The following is a 22,354-nucleotide window of genomic DNA, read 5'->3' as shown; positions in this document are numbered from 1 at the left end:
CAAATCTAGACAAGATGTTGCCAGGTTGGAGAAGAGAGGAGAGTAGCTATCCAACTGTAACTCAGAAACTAAGGGGACAAAAGGTAAATAGGGGGTTGAATCGGAATGGGATGGGATGGGAATGGGACCTGGGACAAAAGGCTCTGACCAGTTGGTTGCTCCAGCCCCCCGCACTCTCCCCAGAGCCCACCCTTGCCAGCCATGCAGAAGTCACACACTTCCTTTGCAAAGAAGCTCTGTGTATTGGGTGCAACAGCTCTGGGGTCTCTATATAAATAATATACAAAACCCAACAGCTCAACGCCTCACATTAACAAAAATACTAAAAACTTATTAAAAATGGAGCCTGAGGGAAGAGCCCCAACCACTACTGGTGCTAGCCTGAAAAGGAGACCAGGAATTAAGATGAAGGGGTGGGGCCACATCCAGGGCACAAGCTGTTCTTCCAGGTGGCTCAGTAGCGTCCAAATATGTTGGTACTGGGCTGTGGCTGGGTATCTGCGGAAAACCAGAGATGATCCAGGCTGGGAGACCAAGCAGGGAGGTAGGTATGTAGGGGGAAGGCTATTCAGGTACCAAGGGAAGGGATGGGAAGGCCAGGCTTCCCCTCAAAGACCTGGGCCTGAGGCAATCATGGGAGCTCCTCCCCACCCCCACTCCCCACCCCATTATGCAGTCCCTGGGGCTCTCCCCCCACAGGGAGGGGGGCGGTGAAGAGGAAGGCAGGCTTACTGGAGAGCTGTTGTTGGAGCTGCCGGACCAAAGCTGCTGTCTGTTGCTGTTGCTGTGTCTGCTGAAGTCCCTGGCGCTGGAACTGAGGCAGAAACCAGAAGTGGAAGACTGACCTTGAACTTTCTGCCTCGTTCTCCATCCTCATCTCCTGACCCCATTTTCGGGAGCTGTGCCTTGCCTCCCACCTTAACCCCCTGCCCCCCAAAAAACTGCCCAACCCGGTTTACTGGCTGTGTGCCCAACCTGGGCAACCGTCCCTGAGCCAGGCTCTGTGCTCCAGCAGCTACCTGGGGCTGGGACTGGGGCTGGGGTTGGGGAGGAGCTGCCTGCTGCTGCTGCTGCTGCTGGTGTGCCTGCTGCTGCTGCTGCTGCTGCTGCTGTTGCTGCTGCTGCTGCTGCTGTTGTTGCTGCTGCTGCTGCTGTTGCTGCTGCTGCTGGGATCAGGAGTGCTGGGCCTCAGAAGGGAGGGGACCCCCTCCACCACCCACCCCACCACCCCCTCCCCCGTCCCACTGCCGTGGACTCCCCGGGGCACTCCCACAGGCCCCCCTGGAAGCCAGCAGGGGGAAGAGGAGGACAGGAACTTTTAGGGCCCCTACTGAGTGCCAGGGGATGCTCCCCAGTGCCGGTGCCACCTCACCCCATCACCCGCATCAGACCCCCAAAGAATGACCACCCCACCCCTCCCGGGTCCCCAGACCCCAAAAGGCCTAGGGCTTCACCCGCAGGATCTGCTGCTGCTGCTGCCGGATGTGGTACTGCTGTTGCTGCTGCTGCTGTTGCTGCTGCTGCTGCTGCTGCTGCTGCTGCTGCTGCTGCTGCTGCTGTTGTTGCTGCTGCTGCTGCTGCTGCTGCTCGGGCAGGATGGACGCCGATCGCACGCCGGCCTGGACGCCCTGTGCGCTCAGTGGAGTCATGGTACCTATCATGGGGGCCTGCTGCAGGGTCTGGTGGGAAAACCTGCCAAGACCAGTGGGCCGAAGGTCAAAGCCTGGTCCCCAGGATGGGGGTGTGGGGTGGGAGGTAGGAAAGTGGGGGATGGTGGGGAGGGAGGGGGAGGAGAAGTCCCCATCCCTGACCTGAAGGAAACCTCAACAAGTTGCTTCACTCACTCCTCCTGGAACTAACCAGAGGGCCCGTCTAGGTTCTGACAGATTGCTATGTTGAAGAATAAGGGGCAAAGGCATCACCCCATTTCAAGGGCTCATCACCTTCACGGAAAGACATCTCCCAATTCTGTTTTCACCACTTTTCTCTTACAAGAATGAAAATCAGTCTTAGTACAGAACAGGTGTTCTAGAGTGCACCCACCGAGCTGCTTTCTGCTATTGGTGGTGGTGGTCCCCGGGGAACATTTCAGAATCGGAAAGACCACGGAGTTCTCCTGTTCTCACGCCTTCCCACGTACGGCACAGCAACAGGCTACCTCCCAGCCAGACCCTCCCTCTCAAGTCTTCCATCTCCTTCCCCACGTGTCCTATCCCTGCTTCCCATATTCATCTGTCAACACATCGACTCACAACACGGCCTTCCTGATCAAAAGAGCCCTTTGTGGGACTCTGTCTCAACTCTGCACAGAGTGCTCGAAGCCCTGTATCACCCTCCCGTCCCCACCTGTCTCCTGCTACTGCTCTGGTGTGAATTTTACACGCTACTCACGCTCTTCTTCCCATCCCCTGCCCCTGTGGCCCCAAGTCACCCTCCTCACTCCGGTCCCGTCTTCGTTCATACTCTGTCATCTACCTGGACTCCCTTTTCTCATCCTCCACACCACCAATCCAAATTACAGCTATCCTTTGAAGGCCAACTCAAATCTCACCTCCTTCGTGAAACTTCCTCTAAAGACTCAGGCCCACGACGACATCATCCCATACCTTTTCTAAATTCCCATTTACTTCACAGCACTGTGACCCTTAAATGCTCTTCTGTGTGAGTCTCCTCTCCCCAACTGGACGAAAAATTCTCTGTGTTTTCTAAAACCTTTTTCTCACCCTCCCTGTCCTAGCAGAGTGCTGGCCACACAGTGGGTGGCTGACTGATGCTTCTAAGGAGAGGGCTTTCCTCTGCTCCACTCCCCGGTGTCCTAGAGCCCAAGCTGCAGAGCCTCAAGATGTGGTTCCCGAGTCCTAAAAGGCCTGACTAGCATTTGGCATGGTAGAATGGCTGAGTGGCTGGTTCGTTCCAGCATGGAACTACTCTGCTGCCGGCGGGATGACTCCTTACCAGGCAGTACATCTAAGAGCCCCAGACCTTTCCTTATCATAGCGGGAGGAGTGACCTTCCCCTCTCAGGGCCTCCAAGAAATGTCAGGCAAGGGGACGGAAGCCTACTGGTCACCGGGGTCCCTTCCAGCTCCAGCGTTCTGGGGCCAGCTAAGCATTCGTCACATCTCTGAAAGTTCTGACTAGTCCCATCACCTCCTGGCACGGGCTTCCCCCACCTGCCAGATGCGTCCTTGCAGCCTGGTGTGTCTTCACAGCCCCCCCGGCCCCCTTCCACACGCAGATGCCTTGGGTAGTACCTTTGAGTGGAGGTCAGCCCATGTCCGTAGGTTGGGGCCTGCTGGTGCACATAGCCACTGGGCCGCTGTTGCAGGTGACGAGTGGGATCTACAAGAGTAGGATTGGTAGAAGGGTGGGTGCTCTGATAAGGCTGGCTGGAGTAGCTGGGGGGCACCATGGTACCTGCGGGGCCTGCGTGTTGCTGCAATCCCACATGAGAAACATAAGGAGTATAGCCCTGGAGAGAAGGAAGAGGAGAGAGGGGGTCAGGGCCAAGGCTGCACAGGGTGGCTGGCCTCAAGCCCCTTCCACCCCACCCCCTTCTCACCCTCTCATGCCCTCACCTGGGAGGTCTGCAAACCGTAGGAAGAGCTGGGAGTCATCTGATGGACAGATGACTGTCCCAACATCCCCTGACTCTGCTAGAGGGGAAAAAGGAGACAAACTCAAACTAAGGAAAACACTTCCTGCTCTCTTGGTTCTCATAGCTCCCGCTCTGCCAAGTCCTTGCGAAAATCCCAAGCATCTCCTCAGTCTCATGACCCCCCAAAGCCCCTCTCCCTGACGGCCCTCCCTACTGCCCCTCTCACTATCTTTGCCTGGAGCTGTTGGCGAAGGCGCTGTCCTTGGGGCACCGCGGGCTGCTGCTGTCGGTACACAGAGGTCTTGTACGAGGGTTCAAGTCCCATGACTCCCGTCATGGTTGCAGGCAGCACTCCAGGGTAAGGTGGTCGGGTGGGCAGCTTCTGCATCGGTAACCGCACAGGGCGGTACGGGTCCACGCGAGGGCCGCCTGGAAAGGGGAGAGGGCTGACCTCTCCAGGCTCCCCATTCCTCGAGTTCCCGCTCAGTGTCCCGGTCATAGGCACATCCTCAGGGATGGGACATCGTCCCATCAGATGCTCAGGTAACTCCCCTTCCTAGGGGCCGGCTCTCACCTGCAGGGAGTGGCTGGTTCTGGGTGTACAGGCCTATGGAGCCCTGCCTGTAGCTCAGATGCGATATGGAACCAGGGTTAGTGTGGTGCAAGAGGTCTGGGGGCACCGTCACACCATAGGGCCCACTCCTTCCCGGGCCCATTCCATAGTCCTGCGTGAAGAGCAGAGGAGGAAGGTGAGTGGACCGTAACTTGGGTGGGGGGGTGGGGGAGAGGTGGGGCAAGGTGGGGGTCCAGGGCTGCAGAGGAGCTAGTTCTATGTGACTTATTTTTGTCATTCTAATGGCACCTCTTCCCCACCCTCCCCCTCCCTCCCCCCAGAAACCAGAAGCTGCACAGAATCATGGGGTGGAGGGGCAGAGAGAGAGGCTGTGGGAGCATAATGGGTGGGGGTGTTGGGGGGCAGCACTAACCTCTGTCTTGGCAGGTGGCTGGCTGCGTTTCTTGCCCTTGGTGGATTTCTTCTTGCGTTCCTCAGTACTGGGTGGAGCGGCCCCAGGTTTGTCAGTTTTGGGGGGCTCTGGAGCCTTCTTCTCAGGCTCTAGCAAGGTGGGAGCAGGGGGCTCCTCATCTTCCGGGGGCAGCGGGAGCGGCTCCAGGTAATAGGCGCGGGGCCGGGGCCGCAGGTGGGTGTGATAAAGCAGCAAGCGCTGCTGCTCCTCTCCTCGGGCCACGCGCCGGTCCACCCGGACTGTTCCGAACCAGCCCCAGGACAGTGGCGCAGATGGCTTCAAGCCCTCAAAAAGATCCCAGGGAGATATCTTTTGTTTGGTAGAAACCTGTAGACCCTGCTCCAGAAAACGACACACAGTGAGCTGCTGAGATTTGGAAAACAGAAGACAGACCTCGAGGGCTTGTAGGAGAGGGGGAAGGATCTGTTGGCAATCAAATGGGAAAAAAAACAAACCAAAAAAACAAAAACAAACCCAGGCCTGGGTCAGTTCCTGGGAGACACGAACACACATGCACACCGACATACTTACATGCTCAGAGCAGACAGAGTTCAGAGGGGAGAGGGTGATGGGCAAGGACACACAGATGCTAACATTCAAAGGAAGACACAGCAACAGGAAGGCAGGAAGAGACTGAAAGGCAAAAGCAGAGAAAGAGACAGAAACAGGAAGAGAGACAAAGAGGCGCGCAGAGAGACACAAAGAAGGGCCAAGGGAGAAAGTCAGGCAGAGACAGAGAGAGAGAGAGAAAGACTCAGAAAGACAGACAAACAGGCCAGGAAAAAGAATGAAGACAGCGTACATATGACTGGGCTGGATTTTAGACTCTGCCTCGTCTTTTCCCTCCCCCTCTCGGCTCTCCACAGCCATCCAGGTTACTCAACAAACACTGCAGCTGACAGAGACGGGGGAAAGTTGTGCAGAGATGGGGGCGCTGGCGTGGGTGAATGCAGGGTAACAGAGATCCAGCACCTGGCCAGACAGATGGGTGGGGTGCCGGCCAGGGTGGAGGAGGACAGGGTGCTGAGAAATGGGTGGTCTGTTCAAAGGTGGGTGCGGATGGGGGTAGGTGGGTAGAGGTGAAAAGACAGATGAATGAGGATGAGATTCTCAAGATGGGGTGCAGAAATGTTAAAAAAAAAAAAAAGTTCAGCGATCAGGTCCACACCCCAGAGATGGTTGTTGCCAGCAGAGCCTCATGGACTCCCCTGCCTGGTAAGCCAATCGTAGCAACAAGGTTCAGGCAGGGAGAGCTCTTGCCCAGAGGACGGAAAAGCTGGGTGTGGGGGAATCGGTGCTGAGATAGGAAAGGGGATGGGAGGAAAAGGGGACATGCCTCCTTCTTGAAGATGGAATCGAAGCCTGCAATCTTGTTGCCCTTGGTGTCAATGAGGGAGCCCTGCGGCTCACAGGTGATGACATCTCGGGTCGGCTTGGGCAGTGGCAGCAGCTGGAGAACTTTTTCCAGACTGTCTGACTGGCGTTCCCCCAGCTCTTTCTGCAGGTACAGGAAGACAGGCAAGGGTTCAAGGACATAGCAAAGGAGTGATGGGAAGTCTCAGGGGACAGCAGAGAACCAGGCACGATGACGACACTCAGTAAACCCTCGCTGTACAGATAACAAGAAGTGGATGGGGAGGTGGAGGGGAGGCGGCTCTGGCTGGAACGAAGTCAGACAGCATGCGCAAGGTCAGGGGAGCAGGAGCCAAGGGGCCAGTCCCCATCCCCCGCCCCCAGAGCTGTGCCCTCGCTTCCTCTGCTCACCCGTAGCTTCTTCACCAGGTTCATGTAGGCACGTTTATTCTCCTCCATGCTGCCCTGAGAGATGCTAGACATGTCCGCGGCCAGGGTCCCATTGATGAGCACACTCAGCATGTCCAGCACGGTGGTGAAGAGCTCACTGTGATGAGAAGACCAGGAGAGAACCGGAGAGGAAAGAGGCTAGGCCAGACAGTGGCCCCGAGGTGGGAGCCAAGTAGGGAGAGCTGCGCCAGCCACAGGGCATCCTGCACCTGGCATGGGGGAAGGGACTACCTCCCAGGCACAAGACTGAGGGCAGAGGGTGGGGGTACTTTACTTGTTGGACTGCATGTCCACAGTGCCGCTGATGATGATCTCCAAAAGGAGCATGGCCCACTCGGTGGTCTGCTGGGTGCTGCGCTGCACCGTGTCAAACATGCCCCCCACCTGCCAGGGCCACAATGAGCCTGTTAGATGGCTCAGGGGCCAAGTCTGGCATTTCAGGAAAGCTCACAGCAGAACCCAGCCTGGCTGCCACTTCACCCAGCTCCCACCAAGTGCCAGTCAGACCCGGGATCTGCTACGTGAGTCCAGGCCAGTGACTACATTCTTGGTCCCTCTGGGCCTCAGGCTCCTGACTTAGGAACCCATGGGAGCTGGACTAAGGGATGTCCAGGATTTCACTCAACATTCCACAGTGGGTTTCCAGGGCTCCAAGGGTCCCGGCCAGAATCTAGGGTACTGAGGCAGGGTCTCTTCAAGGATCCAGACCCTCAACCACTTTAGGTCTCACGTCTTGAGGAGGGCCAGGTCAGTACAAAGACCCAGTGGAAATTGGGCCCTCCATCTCAGCACCCTCTGCCCCCACCCCTGGCCAGCGCCAGAGTGGGGAGACATCTCTGTGGAGCAGTTCTAGTCCCACCCACATCTTTCTTCTCCCCGGAACCCCCCTCACCAGGTTGAGCCGCAGCTTGAGAGCCTCGTGCATGAGCTGCTTTGGTTTGCAATCATCTAAGTACTGGTTGTCCCGCCAGTTATTCACAATCTGAGACAGAAACAAGCGTAACGACCAGCTCACGGCATCTTCTCATTTCCATCCCCTAACTCTCAAGGCGTTGACCATTAAGTACTGGAGGTTCTGGGGACATGGTGGCCTCGGGGGCACCCATTTTTGCCCTCCGGCCCAGCTCAGTGGCCCAGGGGCCTGTACCTGGTGCACCTGGCTGTAGAGGGAGGTGAGAAGGCCCTCGCGCTGCTCATCCTGCCCTTTCAGACATGTCAGCACCAGGGATAAGAATGGCTGCTGGCTCAACAGGGACATGCTAGAGAAGGGAGGAAGAGGAAAAGAACAAGGACAGGACCATGAGATGTGAATCAGGCAGCTGCCCATCTCATCATTCCAAGCCCCAGACTCTACTCTCTCAAGATCTAGTCTCTTGGGGTGCCTGGGAGCGCTCTGTCAGGTTAAGCGTCTGCCTTCAGCTGAGGTCATGATTCCAGGGTCCTGGGATTAAGACCCACATGGAGCTCCCTGCTCAGCGGGGAGTCTGCTTCTCCCTCTCCTCCCCCACCTTGTGCTCTCTCTTGCTATCTCTCTCTCTCTCTCTCAAATAAAAAAAAAAATCAACCAAAAAAGATCTAGCCTCTTGCTCAACTGTGCCCACTCTTACCCTCCAATTTTCCACTTTCCTATGATTTCTCATCCCCACCCGTGTCCCAACTTTTCTTCTTCCCTGGCCCTGTGTCCTCTCCTTTCTACCCCTTAATCCTGGTCCCCTCCACAGCCACTTTACCTCTTCTGCTTTTGTCGGTCACGTTCTTTGCGGGAAGAGGAACCCAGGTGCTGACCCTTCTCCAGTTCCTCCCCGGCTGCCTTTAACACATGCCCCTGGACTGAGGTGGGCAGTTTAGCAATGAGGGGGGCCACCAGCCACACACCAGAGCGCTCTAGAGAGCTGGAGGACAGACAGAGCACATAGTGTCCCAAAGGAGCCAGGCCAGGGTGGAAGCACCCCTCCTCCCCTCACCTGACGGACAGACCTAGAACCTCTGTGAGCGTGAAATCATTTACGCTAGCAGAACAACTCATAAGGGGTCTGAACACATTTCTCCCCAACCTGAGCACTGGCTTGGTCTTGCTGCTGCTGGGCATGTTGCTGGCAGTGCTTCCAGAAGAAGACCCCGTCTCTGCTGACTGCTGGAAAACCTCGATTGTGGCCTTGGCGATGTTCTCTAAGAGGGAGTTCATCTCCTGGGGCAGGGGGATGAAAGGCACATGGGGTACTAACTAGGTAACTGGGGGTGAAGGAAAACAGATGGTAGGAGATGTAGGAAATGGGGGTGGAGAAAGGCATCTGGAGGGTAATGAGAGGAGGGAGAGAGAACTCTGCCAGGAGCTGTGCCCTCCAGCACCTCCCCATTTCTCCAATTCCCCACTATCTTCTCCTCGAACACCTCCTCACCATCATGACCATAGAATCAGCCTCTGCCACCATCGCCAACCTTCCCCCACGGCGCAGAGCCCCAGCTCTCCCAGTCCACCTCCCTATTCCTCAGCCCCACGTGTCTGCCATCTTCCTGTCCTCTCTTCTCTCTCAGCCCAAGAACCCGAGGGCAGGACGTGGGTTCTTCTGTGGTGACCCACCCTCGTGAGGCATGTGGAACTGGAAGTGGGCATGGGAAAGAGAGGGCCGGGCACCACTCACATTGTTAGGGGTCTGCTTGATCATGAGCTGCAGCTCCAAAGACGACTGGCGCATTGTCCACTGGTCCAAGTTCTGTGACAGAGACACCGCTCCCAAGCTCATCATCAACATGTCCCCCGGTCCCAGCCACTCACCACCCCAAGAGCAGTTCCTGACCTCTTGTAACCTTGAAACACATAAGCCTACAGGTCTGAAAGGAACCTCCGTGTCCTTCTCCTTAGGAAAGCCTCCACTGACACGACCCAAAAGGGTTGAAAATCCACCCTATTTTAAAAGCAGTTCAGGGGACGCCTGGGTGGCTCAGTTGGTTAAGCGGCTGCCTTTGGCTCAGGTCATGATCCCAGCATCCTGGGACTGAGTCCCACATCAGGCTCCTTGCTCAGCAGGGAGCCTGCTTAGCCCTCTGCCTCGGCCTGCCACTCTGTTCGCCTGTGCTCACTCTCTTGCACGCGTGCATGCGCGCGCGCATGCTCTCTCTCTCTGACAAATAAATAAATAAAATCTTTAAAAATAAATAAATAAAAGCGGTTCAGGAAAACTTCACCTTTCCCTGGTCTCCTGTTCCATGGCCTCACATTCCTTTGCAGAGGTGAGTTCTCCCTAACGCTTACCCTAAATTCTTGATGTTAAAGTCGAAGACTGCTTCTCCTGTTTTAAACCAGCTGCTCAAAGTCCTTTCTAAACCTGAAGGCTACTACTGCGAGTTAATCTCTCTGTGACATTATCTCCTCTGAGCTGAGAAGACCTCGTTCCTGTAGCTCTTCCAGATGGCTCTCTTTCTCCACCCTCCCTCCAGTTACCCTAATGTCTGAAGCAGCGTGGCCAAGCAGGGACGAAGGGGGGATGCGGGGGGCAGGGCACGTAGCACAAGCCCACCTGGGTTCACATGCTGACTCTAAGCTTACTAGCTGTGTGACCTTGGGCAAGTCACTTAGGCTCTTCAAGCCTGGGAGTCCTCGTTGGTCAAACACAGACACCCCTACCTCCTTTACAGGGTTGGACAGACTAAATAGGTGGACAAACACAGAGTGCTGTGCACAACACTCAGCACAAAATGGACGCTCTATAACTGGGAGCTATTGGGTACTCCCACCATTGGGGACTGAGCAGACAGCAAATGCCCAACAAGCAAGGCCCAGAACTAGGCTTCCCAGGTGTTGGGCCTTGCACTGCTGAGCTGCAGTTCCACTCCCGACAGCCGCACCCTCACCCACTGGCTGACTCTAGGGTCTAGACCGTGTTGGCATGACTTCTAAACCCATGTCCGAGCTGTTTCCCTCACCACCTTTTGCCCACATCCTTGTCCGTCTTCCTCCTTGACCATCCTCCTCTCCTTCTCTCAGGGTTCCTACGGTTTCACCCTGGGCCTTGGGGCCCCCCTGGCCCCTGGTTCCTCCAAGACCCCCATCACCTTGGCCTACCTGGAGAATGCGTTTAATGCGCTGCCGCTGGGGGTTCTCCCCGTCCTCATTGTCCAGCAGGCGGTAGGGGTAGCAGATGAGCTGCATGAGGCGCTGGGCCTGGGCGCTGCTCAGCACAGGGTCTTGCAGGTCGTTGCTGTCCTCACACAGCGATTTAAGGCAACGCTCTCCTACCCATTCCTGAGGAAGCTGGTCATCAGGGCACTGGGGCAACCAGTGAGCCGGGTGAGGGATAAGGGGGACAGGCTGGGGGTTGACGAAGGCCATGATGTGTAGGGGGAAGGTGGCGTGATCACAGCTGAAAACAGGACTATGCTCTAGAAAGGCACCGAGGAGGCCTGGGGGGAAGGTGAGACTGACCTGTTGGCAGATGCTGCGCAGCACGTACTTGGCATAGACATCCAGACTGGCTGTCTCCACAGAGATGTTGCGGCCACCCTGCCTCCGACCGCCACTGCCACCTCCTCCCTCCTCCTCTGGAAGTTCTTCTGTTCCTCCTGTCACAGTGAAGCCCGAACCCTTCAGTTCCGCATCCCCTGTGGTTCACGGGTGGCAGATAGGGAAGGGCAGAGTGAGATCTGAACACAGTGGAGAGACCCAGCCCGGACCCACAGAGGCAGCAACTCCCCAAATCTGGCCCTAGGGGACAGAAATACACTTCCCTCCCGCCTCTCCTCCCCAGAGGTCCGAGAGACCACCTTCAGGAGGGAGAAAGACTGTCCTCTGTAGCTCAGCTGGTACTCCACCCCACACACACGTCTGGCACCGCTCCCTTCCTATCCCCATACCAAGTACAAACACAGCCTTGAGAACAGCAAACACAGCTCCATCCACTATGCGGTTCTGGGAGGCAGCCAGCAGGTGGCGGTCACAGGAGGAACGGATTCCTACTGTAGGCTTGTCTGGGGAGGGAGCTGAAGTCAGGGGAAGCAAAAGTAGAAAGTGGGGGGGGGCGGCGGCAGTGGTAGCCACATTTTCTACTGCTGGCTGGCCCAGATCAGGGTCACTTACTTCCATCCGACTGGCAAGGATTGAGTTGTGGCGTCTTGAAAAGGTGGAGGAGGATGCGGCAGGTAAGCCGGGCCCCTGGCTCAGAGTCCTGTTCACTGCAAGCTTTAAAAAATATATATATTGGACAGGGCGAAGGGACACGGTGTTGGCAAAGGGCTGCAAGGGAAGGCAAAGTCAGTCAAAAGGAGATAAGATAATGCCTGAAGAGAGGTGGGGCAACCAACTCTCTTACAGTGCGAGGGGAGTCTCTTGGAGGTTCAAAGCACGGGAAGATTGAAAGATCGGGGCCACCAATGGCAGGTTAGAATGAGGCCGCTCCCAGACCGAGGCACACCACCCCACCGGACGGGCCTCTGGTGGTACTGGGGAGCCTCACACTGAACAGTGAGTGTGTGGCCATCGGGTGTCTAGTCAAACTTAGGGTCCAGAAATTCTAGGGGTTACGGATTGGCAATTCACCGGCATTAAGGAGCGAAGGGATGGCAGCACAGCGAATCAGATCCTCAAGGAGCAGACACTGCCGAGCGATGAGGATGGCAACAAAAGTAGCCAGGGAGTCATGAAAAGACAAGTCACTGACCTGGAGGAAAAAGCAGCCAAGATATCCCACCTCAGTGCGCAGAGTGGCTGCCAACTTAAAGCGGTTGGCCTCCGTTCTGTGGGCCTCTGTCCCTCTGCGACCTCAACGACCTGGACCAACCTCCTCCCCACCAAGCCCTGGGAACTGTCCCATGCCCCAGCAAGACCCTGGCCCAAGTCTCACATCTACGTTGCAAAGAAGGTCGTTGAAACCACAAGTGCCATTGTTAGAGGAGCAGCACAAGGCCTTCAGGACCCCTAGCCATTCAGCACTCAGTGACTTGCAATAGCCTGTCAGCTCCGCACACAGGATTGCGATGTCATTCACCCTGGGGAGAAGTACAAATGCCCTCAGGAAAAACCTTGTTCCACAAAACCTCAGACTCATTAACTTTTCATCTCCAACCCAGCAGTAACCAAGGTTGCCGTACCTCCCGGGCATCTCATCCCTCCCAAACTCAGGCAGGAGCGTGGTGCCCGTTCCCCACTCAGTACGCCCCATACCTATCGGGATCATGGTGCCCCACACAGACGTGCATAAGGGCATTGCAGACAAAGCTGTAGCGGTTAGCAGGGTTCTCACTAAGACTCTTGCCTAGCCCCGTGTAGGTGAAGGTGTGAGCTGCGGGGTTCTCCAGAGTGTCAATCATGAACTCGGGCGCCCAGCGCATGTTGGATTCTGAGGGCTCCACATTGCAGTAGATGGTGTTTTTCACCTTGGAGCAGAAGTCGCTGCAAGGGTGGGAGAAGGGACACGGCAGTGTCAGGGATGATCTGGCAAGGCAGAGAGATGGTTGGGAAGGGGGAGAGGAGGGGGAAAAAGGTAGGCACCAGGGACCCTGAGACAAGCAAAAGGGAGATGGGACCAAGCCGAGTGGGCGGGACAGGGACCCAGTGAGAACAAGGCACAGGAGGCCTCTGGAGGCTGGGAGGAGGAGTGTGGGCCCCTTGGAGATGGGCTGGAGGCCTGGCTGATAAGGAAGAGAAGGAGGCAGGCCTACTCTCCAGAACCAAGAACACATGAAGGACAGAGTTCCCAGATGGCCAGGCAGAGACAGCGGGGTCCTAGGCTGTGCCCTGCTCCTGAGTTGAGTGGTAATGGGAAGGAGATGGGCCAAGGTCCCACTCTCTACCCTCACCTCCCACCTCTCTTACCTGAAGAGCTCCCCAAATTTGCTCTTTAAATGGCTACAGGAGGTGTACAGATCATACAGATAAGCAAGGATACAGCGTTCCGCCGAGGAGCCATCTGACCGGTTCATCCCATGCTTCACTACGCCACACAGCCTGTCACGAGGGTGCAAGGTTGAGACGGTCTGTAAGCCACGTGCACGGCCAAGGCATGAAGGTCCCCGGACACAGGTTCAAGGCTCTTGGTAATAGTCTCCCCTGCCTGCCCAAATGGCAGGGGCTTGGCCATGGCGAGAGCCCCGTGTCCTTCAGGGGCCCGCTTCCACTGGCACTCGCCAGAGCCCCGAGCCACCCAGTTATTCCGTGGCCCCCACTTACCCCTCGAAGACCTGGGCCATCTGGTCCTGGTTGAGGATGAGGCACGCGTGGTAGTGCCGCAGGACGGCCACGATGCACAGGCACAGACTGGTAGTGTAGCTGCCCACCAGATCTGAGGACTTGAGGAGAAGCTCAGCCTCGACTACGCTCAGTTCGTTCAGGAGCTGGCAGAGCAAGTGTGTGTGTGTTGGGGGGCGGTGAGAGATGAGAAGAGGCCCGTGTTCCATATAACCTCCCTTCCCATGAGGCAACTGCCCAGACAGGCCTGAGCCTGTTCCCGCTGCAGCCGTCTCAGTCTAGAAGGGCCCTGTTGCTATACACCACTGTCCTTTATTCTATTAATGCCATGAGCCACATCGAAAATCTAACCCGTCTCTAGGATACAGTTTTATGAACTCCACCGCAGGAGGACAGTCCGTACCCAATGCTCTCATCTATCTCTTGGGCCTCCCCGTGGAGCACGTGAGCAGCTAGTCCGGGCCTTCTTAGCTCGTGTTCCACCTGACCCTCCAGCCCCCACCGGGCTGGCTTTCCTGCCCATCCCAAGTAGCCCAGGACACAGGCTTGAGGCCCAACTCTCGACTTGGGGACCCCATACAGCACGAACACCTTCTTCCACCCTCATCTCCCCAACTTCCCCACCTGAATGGCAAAGTCGATGAGGCCACTGATGCTGAGTGAATATTCCATGAGGTCGAAGATGAACTGCACATGCTGCACCAGAGGCAAATGGTATGACATGCCAAGGGCAAAGCTTGTGATCTGTTCCAGAACATTCCGGGAGACCTAATAAGGGCAGTGGGAGACGGGAGTGGAGAGACGCAGAAAGAACCAGGGAAGCAAGAAAAGGAAGATGGTAGACAGGGATGAGACCAGGAGGCTTAGCCTGCCTAGCGGGGAGAGAAGGAAGAGGAAAGGAAAACAGGGCAGGCTGGCAGAATGTTGGGAAAAGGGCAGGACCTAGGCCCACACCTGAGCCGTGACCTGGTGCTGGTCATAATGTGAAAGGTGCTGGAACTTAGCAAAGATATCTTCAGCAGTGGGGAAGGCTTCAGGCCGGTTGCGTCGTCGCTTCTGCCCATCCTCCCCACCTGAGGGGACAGTGGAAAGGGAGCAGTCGGATAGGGAAGAGAACTAGTTGACTGGGGGTCGGGAGAGGGGTATGGAGAGAAGGCTATGGGTCGGGTGGGGGGGGGAGGGAGGGACCAGGGAAGGAAGGCAGGGAGGAAGGGTGGGAGGGAGAAAGGGAGAAGGGAAGGGAGGGTTGAGGAGGGGGTGGGGGAGGGATGAAGGGAAGGGGTCAGTGAAGCAAAGGTTTGGAGGACCACAGACTACGTGGACCTCAGAGGAATACATACAGGGAGGTGCTAGGTTGGGGGAGGGAAGGGGGGAGGGCGGGCAGTATGGGGCTTACTGTGAGGTACCTAAGAATGTCAGGTCTCCAGGATTCAGAGGCACAATAGGAGCAAGCTGGTCTGCAGAGGGGGGGAATGAGGGGGGAAGTTTCAAAAGGACTAGAGCTCTCAGGAGACTCCAAGAGACAGGACATGGGGACATGACTGGGGGTTCCCTGTGCTGGGGAAGGGGACACTGACTAGGGCACTCCTAGGGGGAGATCTGTTTCAGGAGCCTCAAACCCACCAGTTTCCGCTGTCCCCTTGCGGTTCAGAACCTTCAGGATATCCTTGGTAATTTTCTTGATGGCATGGCGGGCATCATCTCGCTGCTTTCCCACCCCAAACAGTACGACCAAACGCTGATTGCACTCATGGCTGCATGACTCCTCCTGCATGCCAGCAGCACCATCAGACGCTGGCACGGGTCTCGCTCCCTCCTCCTCTCAAAAGCATGCTCCATGACCCTCAGCATCCCAGTGCTCAGGCCCTTCCCAGCATACCACACCCACAAGCACAGCTCCAACCCCACAGCACAGTCCTTGAACAGACACCTCGGCTCAAAACCGAGGTCTCGAGGAGCTGGGGGACAGTACCTGGGGGATGGGAAAGTGTGTGGCATACTGCACGTGCCGTGGCTGATCATAAAGAACCCCAAGGGTCCCTTCTATCTTCTCCTTGGGAGGGGGCTTCACTTCCTTCTCAACATCTGGTTTCTCAGGGGATGGACTGCCCTTCCCCTCACAGGGCATGGTAGGGGAGAACAACTAAGAAAAGGCGAAAGGGCAGAACGTTTAGAGGGTGAAAAGGGGGTCAGGGGCATAAAGAAATTCCCCGGAGAGGCATAATGGGAGGACCACGGGAGCTGGATTCTTTCTTCCACACTGGGATCAAACTTACTGAGAAATCAGGCTTCTCCATGTCCTCGAAGAGCACGCTGGAACTAGGGTCAATGTCCATAGACTCCGAGAGCCCTGGGTCCTGAGGGCACAGAATATAAGCCAAATTGCTTTAGCCCCAGGGACTGGCTCCCCACCACCTAGAAAGGTGGACGGCGAAGTCACAGGGAGGAGACTGTATTGGGAAAAGCACCGGATCTGGAGTCGAGCTTTGACCATACCCACCTTGTGCCTTGTTCCCTTCAGCTTCAAAGAGGGGGATCAGAGCCCCTCATCCCATTGTGAGGAGCAAATGCCAACAAGGGATGTGAGAGGGCTGGGCCAGCCCCAAAGCGCCAAGTCCATACCATCCCCTTATCGGGGAAGGGATACCTGGAGGACTCTGAGAGCCAGGAGTCTGGGAATGTCTGAAGGAGGTAGCGAGGGCAAGATGAGGTCTGCTCACCTCAAGCTTGCTACTGCTGCTGCCCTCAGCCTCCTTGCGTTCCGAGTCATCAGCAGGGTCGTCAAAGGGAGATGGGGGCCGGGGGCCAGGGGCTCCAAAGGCGAGGTCCCCTCGGGAGATGAGGGTGCAAGTGTACATGTTGTGGGAGAAAACGTCATGTCGGATTAGTTCACAGAACAACAGGACCAGGTTAAAAAACTCCACTCGCTCACTCTCACTTCGGGGGTCTGCTGCATGGAGGGAATGAGAAAAGAGGGTTTAAGAGAGCACAGGACACGGGCAGCAAGGGAGAGAAGCACACCTGAGGCACAGTGTTCCTAGAGTACCTGAGGTGGGCAAGACGAGGAACGACCCAACCCCAAACCCGAGGGACAGAGTACAGTCAGCTCACCCCCCTCCTGCCCCACACCCCATCTCGGAAAGAAAGAGAGCATCCTTGCTGCTATTTATGTGTGAGAACGCTTCTGGTGTGGGTTCTTGTATTTATTCTTCTCCTTATTCCTTTATTCTGTTCAACCGTAAGATGATCAGAGGCTGGAATTATACCCCAAACTCAGTCTGCATAGAGCCCAAGAGAGAAATAGACACCAGAAAGCCCTTCACTACGCTCCCCAGGGACAGTGGCGCGTAACCGAGTCTCGGCGGAGAGAGGCGGAGGGTGGCAGGGGTCCATACTCAGCATGGGAGCCTGGGTATCCAGAAACTGCAGGAGGACATCCTGGAAAATGGGAGCACTAGGAGCAGAAAGGGAGCCAGAGGCAATGGAACCCTTCTCATCTGCGGCTTCTGATTCTCCACAGCGCTACAAGATGAGAGAAGAAACCCCAGCATCGGTCTGGGCCAGCTTCTTCACCTCTCCACGCATGATGCTTCAACTGCCGCCTGCTTCGCCTCCACCGCCAAGCCCTTTGCTTCCATCCCCACTTGAACCTCCATTTTCTTTACCGCCTCCCAACTGAAGCCCTGCCTGCCTCCCTAACTCCAACACTGATATACTCCTTCCTACTGTTGCCTTAGGTCCTCAACTTTCCCTTTACGGTCCGTACCCCTTCTGTATTCTCACAACTTGAACTTGGGGTCTGCTACTCAGCTCCATCCTTCTCCAATCCCAGCCGCCACTGCCCCATTGGCCAACCACATTTGCTTATCTCTGCCCCCTGACCTCGGCCTCAATCTCAGCCTGTCTCTTCTCCAGCAGCTTGGCCACCACCATAGCACGATGCCGACCAGAACGCTTGCAGCTCACCGCCCATTCACATAGTAGTGACACCACGGCGTCATCATCCGAAGAGATCTGGAGACCCAAGGAAGACGGGGGTGAACAGGACAGGGTTGGGGATAAAGTACCACGCTCTGCTTTCTTCAAGACTGGACCCCATCTTTAAACAGCCCATGCCCAGGAAGATCGTCTCTTCACACATCCCCAGTGTCCATGCCTCGCCATGCCTTCCCCTCAGGTGTACTGTGGCTCTTGCCACATTTTTGGCTCCTTCTGTTCCCCTTCTTGCTTACCTCGTGCCCGTCCTTGCTAGGGCCCAATCCAAAGATCCGGTTACAAAGGGAGTCGAGAGAGTTGCTGAAGTCAGAGCGCTCAAAACTGTGGCTGTCCAACACTTCCAAAGTATGGAGCACCCGTCCAATGGTGAAGCCTCGGGAGGAAAAGTGGGAAAGGGGACTTAACAGGAAGCCCAGTGTGTTCTGACTCACAGATCGCTAGGTCCTTACCATCCCTTCTTCAAATATCCTTCTACTCTCTGTCCTCTGGCACCCACCTGCAGTAGCTTCCTGGCACTTATCAAAAGACCAGCGAACCTCAACTGCCTGTCCTCGCTCCTTGATCTGCTGCTCAATCTCGCGCAACTTTGCACGGACCTGCGGTATAGAAAAAGGGGGAGTTCTTTAATTAAGGATAACCAAGGCGTACAGAAGGCCAGGGCTTAGGCACAAAGGACTGTACCAGTCCCCAAGTCACTATTTCCTTTTTTTCTTTTTTGACAGATAGAGGGAGAGGCAGAGGGAGAGGAAGAAGCAGACTCCTTGCTGAGCAGAAGCTCAGGCACAGGGTTCGATCCAGGAACCCTGGGGTCACGACCCAAGCCTAAGGCAGACATGTAACTGACTGAGCCACCCAGGCGCCCCTCTAAGTTGCTATTTCTGAAAAAGCAGTCCAGCTTCCCATCTCAATCCAGGGGCACCACGCTGGCTCCTCGTGGGACTTACCTGCTGAGTAAAGGCACTGTTGCCCTCTGGCATGGGCAGGTTGGAGGGGGCAATAGGCAGGTGGTCGAGTGGTGAGCCGGTTTTAATGCGGCTATCGGTCAGTGAGTAGTGCCAAACCAGGGCGCTGGGACAGCACAGGAGGATGGTCTGCCACACAGGAACAACTGGGTCAGGCTCTGTTCCCATGGCTCCCTCTCTAGAGCCCCACTGTAAGACCCCAGCCTGAGCTTTCTGGTCCAACGTCATTCTGAGTCCCTGGCATAGCACCACTCTGTCTCTGAGCTCTGAGCCTCTCCCCTCATCCCCTCCTTTTGCTCTGGGCCTAGTGGAGTCCTAGAAAGGAACTAATGCTCCAGGAGTGAGAAGCAACAATCTCCAAGCAAGTACTCAGTGCCTACTCCCTTCTCCCACTGAGAATCACCCCCATTCTCCAGGACGGGCATCCAAGCCTTCTCTGGATGCTTCTTAATGCTTCCCTGGGCCCAGCCAGTACCCACCTGAAGGATACAGCTGAGGCCAAAAACCAGGGGCCGGTGCTGAGGGCACATCAACAGGTCACTAAAGGGTGTAGAGGTTGTGCTGCTGGTTGGGGGCTGAGGAGCCGGGGTGGTGGGCAGTGTGCTTGTTGACTGAGCGGACATAACGTGAGATGAGTGACTGCTCACGCCATCCAGTTGCAAAGCCAGTCTCCGGGTACAGAAGTAGGCAAGGCGGCGGGAGAGGTATGCAGACTGAACGAATTCCCCCGAGTACTGTGAAGATATGCCCATCAAGACCCCCAGTTCTCCCCACGGGACATGGCATCCACATTTTCTTTCTCCTCTGATCCTCCCTAGATCCCCCAACTCTCCGCCCCCCACAAACCCCAGGCCTTACTCGCAGCAGCAGGGGCAGCAGCAGTTTAAGCAACTCGTCCTCTCCAGGGCGGATTTTCTCGAAACACTCAAGGACCCAGGTCAGGAACTCATGTCTGTCCAGCATTCCATCCTATGGGTCCAAGGAGGTGGGAAGAGTATTAGTTTCCTTGGGGACTATTAGCAATAAGGTAAATCAAAGGAGGAAGAGAAGCACAGCTGGGGCAAGCTGGCAGGTGGATTCTGTCCTGCACTGGTGGAATGTGAGACCAGGCACCACCTGGGCGTCACATCCCATGGCTCTTCTTCCTACCTGAAACATGAACATGGCCAGCTTTTCATTGTAGTCCCACTGCCGGATTGCCACCTCTACGTCATGGGGCAAGGGCCCTATGGTGGAACCACAGCCCCCGCTGCCTGCAGGCCCTGGCCGGTAGTATTCAGCCATCTTTTGCAGCTGCTCCCATAAGTATTTGGTGATGATCTGAGTCCATTCTAGGGAAAAGGTGGGGAAAGGGCTATTTTACACCATCCCTCAGCTTAGAACATCTTCTGTCCCCGTCCCACGCCTATACCCCCCCATCACCATCCTTCTAAATCCTATTCATCCTCTCAGGCTCTGGTCCAATGCCACCTGCCCATGGCCTTCCCAGGTGTCCCCAAATAATTATTTCTGTCCGCTCAAGCCTTTCACCATCTCTTCTGAGACACACACACGCACACACACGCATACACGTACTTTCTCTAATTACGTGATTTGTACATATGCCTTAGCATCCCTACTGGATTATAAGCATCCTAAGGGCGGGAGTAAGGGACCAGTCACCTTGACAGCCCCGTAAGTGCACACAGTAGATACTCAAGACACGCAATGTTTGCCAACGGAGTGAATGCAAGATATAAGCGGAAGCAAGGAACACAGACAAGGAAGGAGAATAAGTCCAAGGGTATCTGTATCATTCTTTGATGCAATCAGTGCTGGGACCCCTGGTATCAGGAGTTACTCACCCATGAAGGGGTCAATGACATGTCTCTTCTTCACCTTGGTCTCACTGATTGCTGCATAGTAGGCACAGGTCATCTTAATGAGCCAGGCGGCCCGCATCACAGGCACTGTGTATTTGGCTAAGTACCCAAACACTTCTTCCTTTTTACTGAAAATGGGGACCTGTACAGACATCACAAATAGTGAGACTTCTACCACTGCCACGAGTTGGTACCCATGTAACTTCATCTGGGGATAGCAGAGTACTTCATACCCATGTTCCCCACCTTGGCCTGGAGACCAGGAAGCAGCACCTCACCTTTTTGGCGAGTTGTGTGAGTGGCTTGGTGCCAGCCAGGTCAGTGAACCAGGTGTTAATGGCACTCTGGGATCGTGCAGTCACCAGCCAGAAGTTGTCCTTCTGGTTCACTTGGGGCTTCCTGCGACCGGTGTCAGGGAGGGTGTTACAACGTAACTTCTCTGCGATAATGCTGCTGAAGTTGGAACTGATCTGAGGGAAGAGAACTACACCTCAGGATGGGAAGAAGAGGCAGAGAGGTGGTCGTGCCTCTGAAGGGCTAATACCAGTGTGGCAGCATTGGGTTATGAAGGAAAAGTCAAGCCATTCAGGTCGTCCCTTTAGGTCTTCCCAACCCAGGGCCTTTGCTCCCTCTCAGTCCCAGCCTTTTCCTTCAGCCTGGCAGGGTTGTCTCACCTTGGCAGGATTGAAGTTGACGTTCTTGGCACTGCCATGTTCATCCCCAGAGACAGCAGGCTGGTTATTGAAACCTTGTTTTACATTCAAGGCCGTCAGTTCATCCTGAGGCAGGAAAACGACATTTTAGCTCCCCCTCATCCCGGGGTGGTGGTGGTGAGAGAGGAGGGCAGAAGAGAAGGAAACAACGGGGGGGGGGGGGGGGGGGGGGGGAGGAGCAGTAGGGTGGAGAGGTAGGAGGAGGATTCTGAGTAGAACAGATTGTTATTTAAAGCTAGGCCCTTATATTCATTTGGACCCCACCCTCACCCCCACAGTCACTAAGATTTCCAGCCACCCAGAGCTCATTCAACATCACTCTTCCTTACAAGCTCACAAGCAGCCGCAGCTCACCAAGCTGCCTCAGACAACTTTCTGAGGTGTGTGTGTGTGTGTGTGTGTGTGTGTGTGTGTGTGGAGAGGGGCGCCTCCAGCGTGGCCCCTACATCATTCCTTATTCACACCCGGGAAGTCCCCTCCCCCCAGGCCCACTCTCCCACACCAGCCCACTTTATTCTTACCCCTTTTGGGACTTTGGCTCCTACCAAACCGCCCCGCCCCCCCCTCACCAAACCATCAGTGCTTCCTCGTCTGCCGATCGCTTGCCTCAGGCCCCGTGAGAGCCCCGATTTTTTGAACGCACCTCCTTCTGTTTGGGATCTTGAGGGTACACATCAGGAGGGCCCAGCCGCGGCCGCTTCAGGGGCCGGTGTTCGTAGCTCAAGATCCCGAAGGCCGCCATCTTGCCCAGCCCGTAGCGCCAGAGGCGCCAGCCGGGGCCGGCTGAGGGGGGAGGGGGAGAGGGAACCGACAAGGGGGGGTGGCGGTTGCGAGGACGGCAACCGAGAGACAACAGGGGGCACGTTAGAAACTCGATCGTTGCCGGAAACTACCGAGGGGAACCGAGGGACGCCGGGAACCGTCGGACAATACCGACCGCAGCGGGGGCGGGGCCGAGCCCGGCGTGGGGCGGAGCTCCGCGGCCGCCGAGCGTTAGGGCCCGCGAGGCTTCTGAAGATCGATTTCGCTTGCCAAGTGTCTGCGACACGGTCTCGAGCGGTCTGGTGTGGCCAGGGGATGGGTGAGGGTACGACCCCGCAAGGCGGGAGGCAGCCGTGGCGCCGAGCGCTAAGCTCCAACTGGGTCGCCAGTGGCTGGCTCGGTTCTTGGGCTGGAATCGGGGCTCAAGGGTATTTGCCTCGGTTGGTACTCTGCC

At 56.2% G+C, this 22,354-nt stretch overlaps 1 protein-coding gene across 10 annotated transcripts; it reads right to left on the bottom strand.

Moving 5' to 3' along the window:
* Positions 1-222: 222 nt before the first annotated feature.
* On the bottom strand, positions 223-22,079 carry MED12 (mediator complex subunit 12). Of its 10 annotated transcripts, XM_045995080.1 has the most exons (45): positions 21,782-22,079; positions 21,100-21,204; positions 20,704-20,895; positions 20,408-20,567; positions 19,713-19,894; positions 19,422-19,532; positions 19,043-19,297; positions 18,546-18,692; positions 18,098-18,197; positions 17,838-17,974; positions 17,488-17,619; positions 17,001-17,127; positions 16,326-16,555; positions 15,882-15,962; positions 15,578-15,748; positions 15,229-15,373; positions 15,012-15,062; positions 14,560-14,678; positions 14,230-14,373; positions 13,588-13,751; positions 13,234-13,365; positions 12,583-12,810; positions 12,263-12,407; positions 11,959-12,079; positions 11,500-11,601; positions 11,277-11,390; positions 10,849-11,024; positions 10,489-10,668; positions 9,068-9,139; positions 8,480-8,613; positions 8,156-8,317; positions 7,573-7,684; positions 7,318-7,407; positions 6,700-6,809; positions 6,387-6,522; positions 5,959-6,120; positions 4,584-4,958; positions 4,172-4,322; positions 3,833-4,026; positions 3,578-3,655; positions 3,254-3,471; positions 1,455-1,692; positions 1,020-1,163; positions 733-814; positions 223-498 (listed from the first exon to the last, which is right to left on the bottom strand). In XM_045995080.1, exons 1-45 carry the CDS (start codon positions 21,878-21,880, stop codon positions 455-457), a joined length of 6,552 nt encoding a protein of 2,183 aa, XP_045851036.1. In that variant the 5' UTR covers positions 21,881-22,079; the 3' UTR covers positions 223-454. The 10 variants fall into 10 exon arrangements, with proteins under 10 accessions (XP_045851036.1, XP_045851034.1, XP_045851035.1 ...); XM_045995078.1 differs by lacking the exons at positions 223-498; positions 733-814; positions 1,020-1,163 and having other exon boundaries at positions 1,428-1,692; positions 3,254-3,341; positions 3,417-3,471; positions 3,824-4,026; positions 11,277-11,402; XM_045995079.1 differs by lacking the exons at positions 223-498; positions 733-814; positions 1,020-1,163 and having other exon boundaries at positions 1,428-1,692; positions 3,254-3,341; positions 3,417-3,471; positions 3,824-4,026.
* Positions 22,080-22,354: the final 275 nt, after the last annotated feature.

The sequence above is a fragment of the Meles meles genome, chromosome X (assembly GCF_922984935.1).
Source record: "Meles meles chromosome X, mMelMel3.1 paternal haplotype, whole genome shotgun sequence".
NCBI lineage: Eukaryota > Metazoa > Chordata > Mammalia > Carnivora > Mustelidae > Meles > Meles meles.
Note: the sequence above shows the minus strand (reverse complement) of the source record. Positions and strands in the feature narration are given on the sequence as shown.